The sequence below is a fragment of the Temnothorax curvispinosus genome, unplaced genomic scaffold, assembly GCF_003070985.1.
Source record: "Temnothorax curvispinosus isolate PA1 unplaced genomic scaffold, ASM307098v1 QBEX01015898.1, whole genome shotgun sequence".
Taxonomy (NCBI): domain Eukaryota; kingdom Metazoa; phylum Arthropoda; class Insecta; order Hymenoptera; family Formicidae; genus Temnothorax; species Temnothorax curvispinosus.
The window spans coordinates 503788-517367 of record NW_020225678.1 but is presented as its reverse complement, the minus strand read 5'-3'; the positions used below and the strand labels follow the sequence as shown (position 1 = coordinate 517367).

General features: G+C 32.5%; 2 protein-coding genes across 3 annotated transcripts; one reads left to right on the top strand and one right to left on the bottom strand.

Moving 5' to 3' along the window:
* Positions 1-4283: 4283 nt before the first annotated feature.
* Positions 4284-5237, bottom strand: LOC112466142 (protein takeout-like). The gene is made up of 2 exons (XM_025034058.1): positions 4793-5237; positions 4284-4677 (listed from the first exon to the last, which is right to left on the bottom strand). The coding sequence occupies exons 1-2, from the start codon at positions 5037-5039 to the stop codon at positions 4376-4378; spliced, it is 549 nt and encodes a 182-aa protein (XP_024889826.1). The 5' UTR covers positions 5040-5237; the 3' UTR covers positions 4284-4375.
* A 4509-nt stretch (positions 5238-9746) lies between these two features.
* On the top strand, positions 9747-12169 carry LOC112466138. Of its 2 annotated transcripts, none has more exons than XM_025034055.1 (5): positions 9747-10419; positions 10542-10868; positions 10966-11091; positions 11169-11402; positions 11477-12169. In XM_025034055.1, exons 1-5 carry the CDS (start codon positions 9771-9773, stop codon positions 11965-11967), a joined length of 1827 nt encoding a protein of 608 aa, XP_024889823.1. In that variant the 5' UTR covers positions 9747-9770; the 3' UTR covers positions 11968-12169. The 2 variants fall into 2 exon arrangements, with proteins under 2 accessions (XP_024889823.1, XP_024889822.1); XM_025034054.1 differs by having other exon boundaries at positions 10488-10868.
* The last annotated feature ends 1411 nt before the right edge of the window (positions 12170-13580 follow it).

The window sequence follows — 13580 nt, the reverse complement described above, 5'->3', positions numbered from 1 at the left end:
GTTTCAGGCCGCGAGCATCACAATCAGAATTCGTCGCGGTGCTAGCACGTACGAAATTGCAGAATCCGCCAGATGAGTGGCGTGCGACGCTACGCATCCAGATTCCTTCTTCTCTCCGGGAAAATCACCTTCCCGTATCGAAGTTGCATTAAAACCTGTAGAAGTGAGCGGGCCGATTACTTTGGAGCCTTTTATGCAGATTGAAATAGCAATAGCATATCAAAACTAATCAAAACTAATCACGATATGAATCAATAGTAAACTTTCTACTGGCCACGAAAATATTATAACGATAATACTCAGAATTAATTAATTATTAATATTATATTGATTAATATAATTGATTATTATTATTATTATATAAAATCCCTTAAAACAATAAAACAGAAACAAAATAGAAACATAAATTTTATTATACAAAAAGTTTTAATCACACACGTTTGAATTACTTAACGTTGTTTTTTTATATACTTTTTTTACATTTGGAGAGATCATTCGCATCTTCCCTTCTTATTTGTTTTCATTAGCGCCGCAGTTTCTTCGGCACAGTCAAGTATTGCCTTGCAAAATAAATGATACATCTGTTATTCATCGCGTGTCACGTAGAAAAGCGCAGCATCCACGACACGTGCCGAACAGTCCCGAGTCTTGACTTTCATAGATATCCTTTTTCCTTCTTTGCGTTTCCTGCCGGGAATACTGATCGAAATTATGTTAGAAATCTCACGTACTCGAAGGCCGAATTGTAACGTGAATTAAATTACATCTCTAGCTATTAGAAAAATTTATCTGCAATCAATACAGAATCAATAGCTTGAAAAGCGGATATTATTCTATATAAATTGGTAGAATCAAAAAGAAGACTTCATATAACTTTCTGGAAATAAATAGCTTCTTTAAAAGAATATTGTTATTATCATACACATATTATAGCAGTTATTACAAAATTATATTTTATTAATATTTTTATCGAGAAAAGTAGTCATAAAAAAATTTGCCATATCGTGTCGTTTTACTCACGTAGCGGTAGTCATATTCCATTCGCAGCCGGCACGATAAATTTCAAGGAGGACATAAAGTAATATAAATATAAGTCCATAGAGGAATTTGTTATAATTCTCAGTCGCGATCGTATTTCGGAGAGAGGCTGAAATTCTCAACATCCCGACATGCGACATATTTGCAATTTTAAAACGGTTTTATCCCACGTCACGCACGAATGCCGTGCGAGGGCCATGATGCGTAGCGGAGGACTCGCCGTGAATATCCCTTCCCGCCCTTTTTATTCGCTACCGGGAATATTGACGTTATATTAAATCTCGCGGAGTCGGGAAAGTGATTTATCGGTGAGCTACGGCGAGAGGAAGAGCCGGTGAGGCTATATAGGCAGGCGGAAGAGCGGAGGGCTTCCAGACGGGAGAGAACCTCGTAAATTCTTCCAATCACCGACAAATGTTACCAATTCCAAGACGTACGGCGCTGCTGGAAAGCTGAGAGCACCGCCAGTGTACCTTCGCCGTCGTGTCTAAGCTTTAATAATAAAACAGTCCAAGTACAAGGCGTCAAGCGTCAAGATTAATCAATTGGTCGATCCCGCCATTCAAAGATTCCTTTAGAGCTGCGTGTACCATTCGGATCGCATTTTTAAATTTTACTTCCTAATCAAACTGTCCGTCCGTCGGATCGCGAAGAAGATATAAATAGAGTAACGAGATGTAACTTGATGAAAAAGTGGGCAATTTTCTTTTGTCACATACTATATAAAATATTCTATAGATCAGATTTCTGATGATAAAATAATGATGTAATCACATATTATATGTTGCTTTTCGAACTTGAGACGATTTTTATTACGGAAAATAAAATAATTCGTAAAGTACTGAATTTTATATAAAGTGGCAAATAATGAATCAAGAGTCTGCTATCAATTAATACAATAGGATGTCCAGGGAATACTCACATATATACACATATCCAACATTAAATTTAAGACGTAAAGCAAAAGAATTGAGATAACTTCTGCTCAAAAATTTTAATAGAAAGGTTTTATTTTTAAGATCAAGTTATTACCGCGAATGGAGAGAAAAGTTAAATATTTTTATTATTATTATTTTTATAAATTGCGAAATTTCAGATAGCCACTTACAATTAAAGTCAGCGCGTAATAAGTTTATACGTTATATATACGTATATATACAGGTTTGTGTACGTATAATGTATACGTGTGTTGCCAAATTAATGAATTAACACACATATTTCTTTTTTGACGCTATTTGTTTCATTTGATTTACATCGATATTTCTCAATGTTTATTACAGACAAGACATTTACATATAGAAGATAACATAGATTAGACAGAAGAAAAAAAGCATTCGAATATTCATTACGATTATACTGACAATAAGAACATTTGGTTTACTGGGATTTCTTCTCGTACAATAAATGGCATCGTCGTCGTAGTTATGTTCTTCTTATACAGATCTCAAAAGACTGAAATCAAAGAAGATAAAATAAAATTTGTAAGATAAAATTATAAGAAAAAATATATCCAAAGTTTAAGAGAAAACGTGAGAAATCATTATGTTATGTTTTATATAATGTAATATAATAAACATTCAAAATATTTATAAAGAACGATAATTTATTTTATTGGATATTGAAACAAGATTCGTTGAAAAAGTGCTTTTGGAGGGATATATATTTATTATATACAGACACTCGCAGATGTTATTGATACAAATTTTGATAAAAATTGCGACTAACAAAAGATCGACCAATGTTTTTTCTCATTCGATAAATGTCATTCTAATAAAGAAGAATTTATAATAATTTTCTCTAGTTAATTCACACATATCGTTTTAGTTTTGATACTTTGCAAACATTTTACCTTTCTTAGCCTTGCTGATGTTTTGTCGCATTTATCGCTCGGTCCATTAGTTTGCTAATCATTTCTATCGGGCCTTCATAATTAGGAATCTGAGACAGGAGAAGTCCAATTTGCGGATCAGCTGCACTTCTAGCGATAACTTCACTAGGGATAATTCCCAGGATCAAAATCACTCCAAGGGCAAACAGAAGTACCTTCATGTTTCTGATTGTTAACGTAACGATCGCAAGCAAACGATATAGAAGCAGATCAATGTCTCGTCAGAGCTACAACTGTGGATTGAAGAAACGATGTGGCGTATATATACGACAGAAAGTCGATCACCAGTTAAAATTGTCAGAATAGGGACGACCAATAGCACGACGCCTAATACCGGTCCTAATACCGGTAGTAGTGATTTGTCCGATTCGTCGAAAGACAAAATGTAGAATTCCTGAAAAAGATAAAACGTAAAGCTCTTGCCCTACGTATATGCGAAGGACGAAATCCATTTAGATATGAGTGAATCTTGAAACGTGTTTTTTCTAATAATATGGTATTGAAACTGAACAACATTTTTGAAACTTACTAAGAACCTTTCTCCTTCTTTTATTTTCATGTCTAAATGGATCCAGTCCTCTTTGCATACCGACTTTTACCTTCTTTTTATTTTCTCTAGGAATTCTAGATTTTTTCTTTCACTTTATTACATTATTTATTATATTTTTATAAGTATATATTTATAATTGCATTTTTTTGTGTTAAGACACGTTGTGTTATTGATTGTGTTATCGGCGCAAGGGTTCGCCGTTCTGTAAATCATAAGGAATCCAACAAGGAAACCACCAGTTCGGACTTTACAATACATAGTAATATAATCTTCAGTCATTTCAAATCGTTAAATTTCTATTTGTTTTATTTACAATTTCTTTTTAGTATTCTTACAATAGATATACGCGCGGACATATGCACGCGATTAAATATCAAACATTCGACTATAACATTTTATTAATCAGCTTGTTAATATCAGCTAATTACCGTTTCTGTAATATGTCAAAGAGAATAAGATTGTAGGAATAGAGGGAAAATCGATAATAGATAAGTAATTGATGTAATTATGAATTTGACTACATAAATTCCATATCAATGTTTAGTCTTATAATGCTAAAATAACTCGGTAACCTTGGCATTTTACAAGAATACTTTTTATTCTACAGTATAAATTAAAATCAATGTTAAAAATTAACATATATTAAGAGTGCTAATATTTTAAGAGGTAAGAGAAACTATTTGTATATTTCGTGTACTTTAAGGCTTGAAGAATATGTTTCCTAAAAATTTAAATTTAAAAATACTAGTTAAATTACATGCCTCTAAAGAGCGCGCAAGTAAAAAATATAGTATGTGACATATTTTCGATATAAATATATAAAAAAAACCTTAAATAAACATCTAGCCCTTAGCTCGAATATAATTAATTTTTTTCTGCTATAGAATTCCTATAACAAGTCATACATTTTCGGGAAAGAATTCTTCGTAATTAGATTGAGTTATGTTGTTAAACATGTTGATATATATTTCGGAAAATTTCCTGTCCATTGCTGGTTTAACAGTGTTAATAATAATATCTTTATTCTCGTCGAGAAAAGCTCCAAAAATTTCATTTAATTGACCTAATTTTTTCTCGTTTCCGAACTGATATTCAAAATCTCTAACCTTGGAATTCACGGTTGCTTTCGATGCGTATATATGTTTTTTACCATTTTTGGTTACCGTTTTCAAGTCCAATTTTATGTTTGCTTCCACATTATCTGCAAAAAACACACATTTTGATAAATTTAAATAAAATCTAATTTTGAATCTTTTATGCTAAATTTCATTGAAACTTTTGTTTTACTTTAATATAAGATCAATTATTTTACATACCCGTAGTAATGAGTATAATTCCTTTGTGAGCGACTGGTACTAGCAGACGTATATTAAAATCGTACGTAGTGTTTATGACATATCGCTTCATTAGATAATTAAAATTAAAGTGGAGCCTTTCGGGGTCTACATTAATGGAGGTTATAACAAAGTCGCAAGTTCCATATACCTCTGCGTTTTGAACATACAGTTTGACATTAGGTTCGTCGAAAATAGTAATTTTATCTAACATTATTCGCTCAATCATTGGAAAACCCGCCGGAGAAGTCCCGTAGCAAAATTTGTCCTTCAAATAGATAATGTTGTCCACGATGCACTGATTATAGTTGGGATCGTTGCGGCCACATACATGATCAATGAAGGAAGCTGTTAAGTTATTTTCATTAATTTGCAACTATAAAATTAAACAATCTAAGATAAAAGAAGTTTAATGTAATTAACTATTTCAAAAATGTTATAAAAGCATTTAACATAATAATAAAGAGATAACGAGCATCTAGAACATATACATATGTATAACATATAAACTGTAGTTTCATTACTTGTATATTTTGAGGGAGAACAATGAAGATTCTAAATTAATAAGATCCTAATTTTTTTAAATAATTTATCAATTTCGTAAATCGTTGTATAAAAAAGACAGAAGTTTAGTTGTTAAACTAATCAGATTTTTACATTTAATATTTACTTACGTACGTCCGCTACAGTTATAGCAACACATGTTGCTATAACTGTAAAAGAAAAGATTGCATTAAACATTATCCAATTTAAAAGAGTTTTTCTTACAAACTTTCCAACACTTCACTGTCAGAGAAATAGCCCTAGCAATTGTACGATATGATGTGTATCAAGATGTGTATCAAGACTGATGCCTGTGAATTGATCAAGCGTATATATAGGCATCTGGTCTCTCATCTCATTTATTTTCATGTTTCTGTTTCTGTTTAATAAACAGTCTTTTTTCACCCTCTGATTTATAAAACTTCGGCCTTCTTTACATTTAAATGGAGTTTCGACGAATATCTTAAATAATTAATTCAGACCGTAACTTTATACAGAAAAGGTTAATTTTTCTTGTAAAAAAACTTGGCGCTGCTTTTTTATAAAAAAAACAATGAACATAATTTAGGGGACAATGCGACAGGAGTAAAAAAGCAGCGCCCAGTTTTTTACAAGAAAAATTTATTTATTTTATTTTAATTAAATATTTTTATTTTGTACTGTTATCTCTTTAATTCTTTGTGATTAAAATAATTCTTTGTAATATTATAATCTTTGCAATTAACGCAATTTAAAGATTTCACATCTTTGTTGAAATACATTACACTTGGGTTGAGTTAGATAACGCAATTTTGTGAATTATTTTGTTAGGGAGAAATAAAGTTACTATATTAGGACATATCACTTGGGTTGAGTTAGGTAACGCAATTTTGTGAATTTACTGGTTCAACCTTATATAGGCAATTATATCTTTTGAATTGCTATCTACGACATTACTAAGAGTTTGATGCAGTTGAACTAATTCCTTTTCGCTTTCATCAAACTTATAATTTAATAATGAGATTTTGACTTTCGTGTTTACTTTCGAGACATATATCTCCTTTTTGCCGCCATTGGTTGCCACTTTTAAATCCATGTTTACTTTTATCAGTACGTTATCTGAAGAAAAATAAACATTTTGATAATTTAAAACTAGGTTCAGCCATTAACCCTCCGTCACACCTATTTTTTCAAACAAGGAAGTCACTCTGGGTCATTTTAACCCGAGACGAACTTTGATCGTTCACCATTTGACCATTTATCCACCGATCGTGTTGAAAAAATTCTCGAATGCACTTGCGATATTGCTAAATTGATTGCTATAAAAAAAGAAGTGCCTCAGGGATTTTTAACATATAAAAAAAATTCGCGAAAATTTTGTTTTCTTTTAATTTTTTTTTGAAAAAACTTACTACAGTTAGAGGGCGTCATGCCCGCCAAATTTCAAATTACGCGCAAGATATTTACGAGCAAAGTTGAGGCTCGGGTCAAATTGACCCAGTGTGACTAAGGAGGGTTAATGAGATACAGAAATGTGAGCCGGGTTCATAATGAAAAATCTCGCGTATATATTAGAATTCCTGTATATATCGAAAAGAAGTTGAGCAAACCATTAAAACTTGGCTGAGATGTGCAAAAGAAAAGGCAGGGAAAGAAGCAATATAAAATAAAATATTCTTCATTGTAAACATTTGCATTTGCACATGCAATTTGTAAATTTATTTCACTTTTGCTCATTTTGAGTCATTTTTGTTTTTAAAACAACGCAAAAGTGTGAATTTGGAGTAAAATTTCTAGAAAATGTGTAAAATTTTTTTTACTACATTTGAGTGAACACCTTTATTGAAATTTCCACATTAGTTTTTATAACTATTTTAAACAAATTCCTGTTTTCTTTAATTAATTTGCAATATGCGCGTGCAATACGTTTAACAATGTGTGGATGTGTGTGTGTGGATACATACATATATATACTAAAAAATTTACTAGAAATCTCTGAATAAACTTTAAACTTCTGATTAAACTTTAATTTAACTCTCGTACCTCTTTAATTATTTATCGCGCAGACTGACAGCGAATATTACTCATACCCGTTTGATCGTGAAACTGTTCGCCGTGTTCGTCCTCTCCTCTCTTTTATTTCTGCGGGATTGATGTCCTGTCGCTGGATCGGATTGTCTGAGAGTTTCGCCATTCCTTGGTCAGCGTTTCCTGCAGTATCGGAACGAGATTGCATCGGTCAGATTCTGAATACCGACTATGCAACTGGATCGTGTTTTGATGCATTTTCCGCGTTACTTATTATTAATTACGCTTTTGCTAAATTCGCTCGCTCAATCGAATAATCGGGTCACACAACAGTTGTTAATTTATTTTATTATATTTATATATTTTATATTTTATTTTATTTTATTTTGTTTATATTTTGTTTATATTTTATTCTAAGCGAAAATCCATCTTGAGATAAGTTTTTTTGTTCTCGTCAGCAATTCGTAGTAAATACACTTCAGTTCAGCGCGTTGTATATTAGATGATTTATTTATATATATGTCGCAGAGAGAATCATTGAAATTTTATTAAAATTTTAATTTTAATGGTAAACAAATGATTCATGAAAAAGGAAAACAACAAGTTGCTGAAGGCAATTTTGTATGGAGTTATAAATGGTTTTTTTTTTTTCAAGAAACATTTATTTCCATGGCAATTACAATTTCTGACGATATTTTAATGAATGATTCACTTTTCGTGTGGTATACTCCGCTTTCAATTCACAGCCGTAATACTAAAAAGAATCCGATTCGGAGCAATATTACTTGTTTGCGATCGTTATAACGATAATATATTAACAATTACGAACAGAAAGATACTTTTGCTTGTATTCGGAATGTGTGTATGTGATCTTGTCTCTAGGAATTATTATCCATACTGGAGTTATCGTTAAAAATGTCCATTCAAAAATGAGAATTCAGATACTAATTCACTTGATAAGGACCAGAATGTGGTCGAAACGTTGTGAAGAATAAAATTGTTTTTGGCCAGTTCGGTCGAGAAAAACGACTTTTATTTTAAAAATGATCAATTTGAAATTTCACCTTAAGCCCCATAAGAGCGACATAATTTTTCTTGTATTTTTACATTTTTGTTAATTGTGTTTATACTGTTACAATAAGTCCGATGCATTTATATATATAAGTTGTGATATTATCTGATAGTTTTTATATTATTAAACAATGTTTCCAATATAATAATATTACAAAAATAATTATTTCTTTGGAAATTAGCTGTCCAAGTATACGTTTGATAATCGTAGTAGTTGGACACACGCAACGCTCGTGTTAGTCCAACTTCAGATCATAGGCACTGATATATCAATGCAGTACTTGGACACGTTTCTCCGGGATTTTGTTTGTACAATTTTTAGTAAAAAATGTTTACAAAAAGTGTTCTCTAATAACTATTAGTGTTGTGGAATATTTAATATTTACTTACGGACTGAAAAAAAAACATCAAGAAAAAAAATTTCGCACCTTCGTACCAAATAACCTCAAAATCCAGAACTTGACTTGGCAAGCATTTGGTAGTCAGGATGGCTAGGAAGAAAATTAATGAGAAAACTGTAAAAGAGACTGCTAAGAAGAAGAAGAAGAGTGCAAGTGGTCAGTATCATAGAGCTGTAGCTAAAAAGAAGAGAAGTGAAAAAAATTACAGTGTTGAAACTCTTCAAGCTGCTCTCAATGCAACGAGCGAAGGGCTGACTCTCCGCCAAGCTGCTCACAGTTTTGGAGTACCAAAGAGTACTCTTTTTTTTAAATTAAAGTATAACTCACCACTTGAGTGTAGGAAGGGACCAAAAACTGTCTTGAGTGCGAAAGAAGAAAATGAAATTGCAAGTTGGATAGTGTTCTGTGCAGATAGTGGTTTTCCTGTGAATAAAACAAAACTCCTTGACTGCGTACAAAAATATTTCAATAATAACAAAGCTAAGACTCCTTTCAAGAACAATCGTCCTGGGCAACACTGGTATCGAGCTTTTATGAACAGACATCCAAATCTGAGTACCAGAATAGCACAAAATCTGACTTCTACCAGAGCAGCCGTCACTGAAGTAGACCTTCGAAACTGGTTTGCAAAAGTCAAACAATACCTTGACACAAAAAACTTGCTGCATATAGAACCACACCGAGTATTCAACTTGGACGAGTCTGCGTTTATGCTTGTTCCTAAGGACAACAAAGTGATAACAGAGAAAGGTGTTAAGGCTCCATATCAAATAGTGTCCGGTAACGAGAAAGCCAGTTTAACAATATTATTTACTGTTGCTGCTTCTGGAGTAATGCCACCTCCCATGATTTTATTTGATCTGAAAACGTCGCCAAAGAAGAATGTTTTGGACCAAATACCAAAAGGCTGGGGAGTAGGAAACACGGAACGTGGCTGGATGACAGGTGAAAGCTTTTACAGTTATATAAGTAATGTATTTTACAAATGGCTACAAGAGAACAATTACGTGTTTCCTATCATCTTATATGTAGACGGACATAGCTCACATATGACGCTACCACTACTTAAGTTCTGCAAAGAGCATCTTATAGAACTAGTAGTGCTCTATCCAAATGCCACACACATCATACAACCATTAGATGTTGCTGTCTTCCATCCACTGAAGGATTCTTATAGAAAAGTGTTACGTCAATGGAGAATTGACAATAATGTTGTTGAGGTTAAGAAACATATGTTTGCTCCAGTTTTAAAAATGGCCTTGGAATCGTATGATCTCACTGACGCTGTTAAAAATGGTTTTAGAGCCTGTGGCTTATATCCATTCAACGCTGATGCAGTTAACTATAATGTTTTAAGCAAGAAGAGTAAGAAGAAAGACGCAAGCATTAATCTACATTCAACCAACAATTCAGATCAAGACAGTATCATAAAGAATACAGAACTTTTAGCTATGTTTGAAAAAAATGTTATTTCTCCGGATATCGTAGAGTCTTTCAAACAAGCTGAATCAGAAAACAAATGGAATGGTGATGTAAAATATCTGGCATTATATGAATCTTGGCTTAAGCTGAAAAAACTATGTAGTGGTGAGTAAGCTTTTTTAATTATCTATATGTATATATACAGCATCTAATTTGATTTTCTATTTGTATAGAAATGCATGATGTACCTTCAAATGAAGCTCTAACAGTTGAAAATTCATTACCAGCTGATCAACCAATACCAAATGCTGATTTGATTGGTATGGCAACTAATAACGCATCCGGAGCAACTGATGAAATCATGCTTGATGCTTCAAGTCATTCCGACAACCAGCTGGACTTGTCTGTTATCAACGTAGCGGATGAAAACTCATTGGACATGAGTTATGCTATAACTCCAAGCATCGAACAAAATACTCTAGCAGAATTGCCAGTAGCAGAGTTAATTGAGTTGTACGATGAACTGGGCAATCGTGTAACAGCCACAGTTATAGCAATAAATGATGATGTGACTATGAGCAACGACAGCTCCCCAAGTAACGCAGATACCAGAGGTCTGTTCAATTTTGTTTATAATAAATTATATAATAATAATAATAATAATAATTATATAATAAATTATAAGTATACTAAGTAAATATCTCTTTCTAGTTGACAGTCAACTTGTACCGGAAGAAAAAAATAAAGATGACTTGGATAAGACTGACAGTGAAGAGTTTAATAGTGACTTGAATAGAGAATCAAGTAGTTCTCATTGTTTGAATATATCAAACAAAGGTTTGTAAAAATTTATTTTTGTAAAAAGATATATTGTATACATAATTATTTTCTAATAAAAACTTTCTTATTTATAGATGACGTTCTGGATTTCACGATAACTTCCGAAGGTACCAATGAGTCTGAGAATACTGTAAATACAGAGCAAGAAGACTCTCATGATTCTGTTAAAGCTCCTGTACAGACTGATACCTTAGAAAAAACTAGTCCTGTGTTTGGAACTTCTGTATTAAGCAAACACAATTCTATAAATGTCATAAATGACAATAACAGTCACCTAAGCATCGACGAAGAATCTAACTCAAGTACTTGTGAGTATTTTTAAAGCATTTTCAATTTTTTAATCGAAAATTGCATTTAATTACATTTTTTTTTCTCATTTCAGGTGGAAGTAAAAATGATATACAAATATCACCTAAGCTACAAGAATTTTTCCCTGTACCTACGTTTACGAAGAAGAGAAAAAAAAGTACTTCTAAAAATACCCCAACTGTGGCTGTTGTTGACGACCTGTTGATAGCGATGCAACAGAAAGAAGCAGAAAAAAAAGAAAAAGGGCAACAAATTTTATTGAACAAACAAGAAAGGGAAAAGGCAAAAACAATAAGAGACAAAGAAACAACTATTGTGAAGCAATATAATGAAAATAAGAAGAAAAAAATACAAAAGAAGAAAGAACTTAAATTACAAATACAGAATTTGAAGAAGACAATCAAATCGGAAAACAGCAAAGAAAATGTTGGTCCCTTAACAGAGCGGCTCCAGAAAGTGAATGCCGAATTAGCTGAATTGGAAAATTCATTAATTCTAGAGGAAATGGAGTTTTTACAAACAAAAATTAAAATGAAAAAAGAAAAATGTGATTCCACTGTATGAAATGTTATTTTTATTAATGTAACGTAACTTCTTTATTGTTCTTAAGTGCATTATTTTTGTACTAAAATAATAAAATTTAAAAAAGAAATGAATACTAGAATGTATGTGCATTTATCACTTCTATTTCTATTATTTTATCATTATTATCAACTTCATTTACCTAATTGATATCCCGTATTAAAGTATTGTACAACTATTAGGTTCGAATGTGTCCAAGTATTGGACACATTGTCCAACTTATGGGTTCTAAAGTGTCCAAGTACTACGTCAACTATAAATGGTTGTCCAACTACTACAGTATATAACCACGTTTTAAAATCAAGTTTAATTAATGTTTAAAAGCTCTATTTAAACTATTTTTTTTTTAAATTGTCTCTTAAATATGCAAATTATATGTGGGAATCGAAAAAATATTAAATTAACGATATTTTGGCTTTGAAATAACGAGGTGAAATTTTTTTTCAAAAAATCTGTCCAAGTATTGGGCATTTTACCTTATTTCTCTATTCCATAAGAATTGGCAATAAATTCGAAATTACACTTAGATAGCATTTCAATGGATCTTTATCTAAGCGCTATTTCAAATTCATATTCATTGTGATTTTTTATAAACCAAAAAAAGAAATTTCTTTTGTATCTGAGGAAGAATAAGAAAGAATCTTTTATGATTTTCCAAAAACAATTTCTGCATCAGAAAGAACATAAAATATACTGATGCGTTTTGCCATCTCTATTATACACTGTGCGATATCGGAGGTATAATTAAGCAGATTCGAAAAATATTAGAACTGCAAAAAACGAAGCTAGGATGGATAGTGGCGGGAAATGCGCCCATTCCGGATGACCGGACGAATCGGTCGAATGTGGCGTTATGTGCGATCGTCAAGGAACCAGATTTGTATCAGCAGATGGAGCCCTTTTGGATCGTGGAAGAAGGCTCTCTGCAGTCGGTAATAATCTAACAATAAGCCAGTTCAATGATAAAGGGGAAACAATATTGAAGACGTAGTTTCCATTATGAAATCGCCGATAAATTTTACAACTGTTTCTGGGGTATTGCAACTCTTGCATCTGACCTGCGATAAGATATTTAATCCTCCGAGGCCACACCTCTTTTTTTAATACACCCCGGCCACACTGGGGTGGTCGCCACCCAGACGGATTCGAAGTCTCATAGTTCTAATTAATGCACGTAAAAATTCATCTTAAGGGTGTTGTTTAAAAATATGTATAGTGCAAAACCCGATGTGCTCAATGAACAAAAATATTGTAATTTTTGGTCGCGATAAAAAACATACACCGAGGTCACACTTGGATGCGGTAACCACCCCTATAATAAAATTTTTAAATGTTTACCAGACGTAACTGATGTGGCTGAAAGCCTTTCTACTACACGGATCTTCGAGAAAGGGATCCAACTAGGGATCCTGAGTGGAGGGACACTGATTATAGAACCTATTTTTAAAATATCGGGCCCTGAATTTTTGTCAGGGTGGCCGCCATCCAGTGTGCGGCCTCGAAGGGTTAAGGAAAAGATCTCGACTTACTCGAAATTAACGTAGAATATTCCTAATAATGTGTAAAATGTGTAAAATCCGCGATTTGAAAAATGA

Coding starts and splice junctions, on each gene's coding strand:
- LOC112466142 (XM_025034058.1), bottom strand. CDS start 5,039: ATGATTGAGCGAATAATGTTAGATAAAATTACTATTTTCGACGAACCT. Junction 4,678..4,792: donor AATTATACTCATTACTACGG/GTATGTAAAATA, acceptor TGTTTTTTGCAG/ATAATGTGGAAGCAAACATA.
- LOC112466138 (XM_025034054.1), top strand. CDS start 9,771: ATGACAGGTGAAAGCTTTTACAGTTATATAAGTAATGTATTTTACAAA. Junction 10,869..10,965: donor AAGTAACGCAGATACCAGAG/GTCTGTTCAATT, acceptor ATCTCTTTCTAG/TTGACAGTCAACTTGTACCG. Junction 11,403..11,476: donor AGAATCTAACTCAAGTACTT/GTGAGTATTTTT, acceptor TTCTCATTTCAG/GTGGAAGTAAAAATGATATA.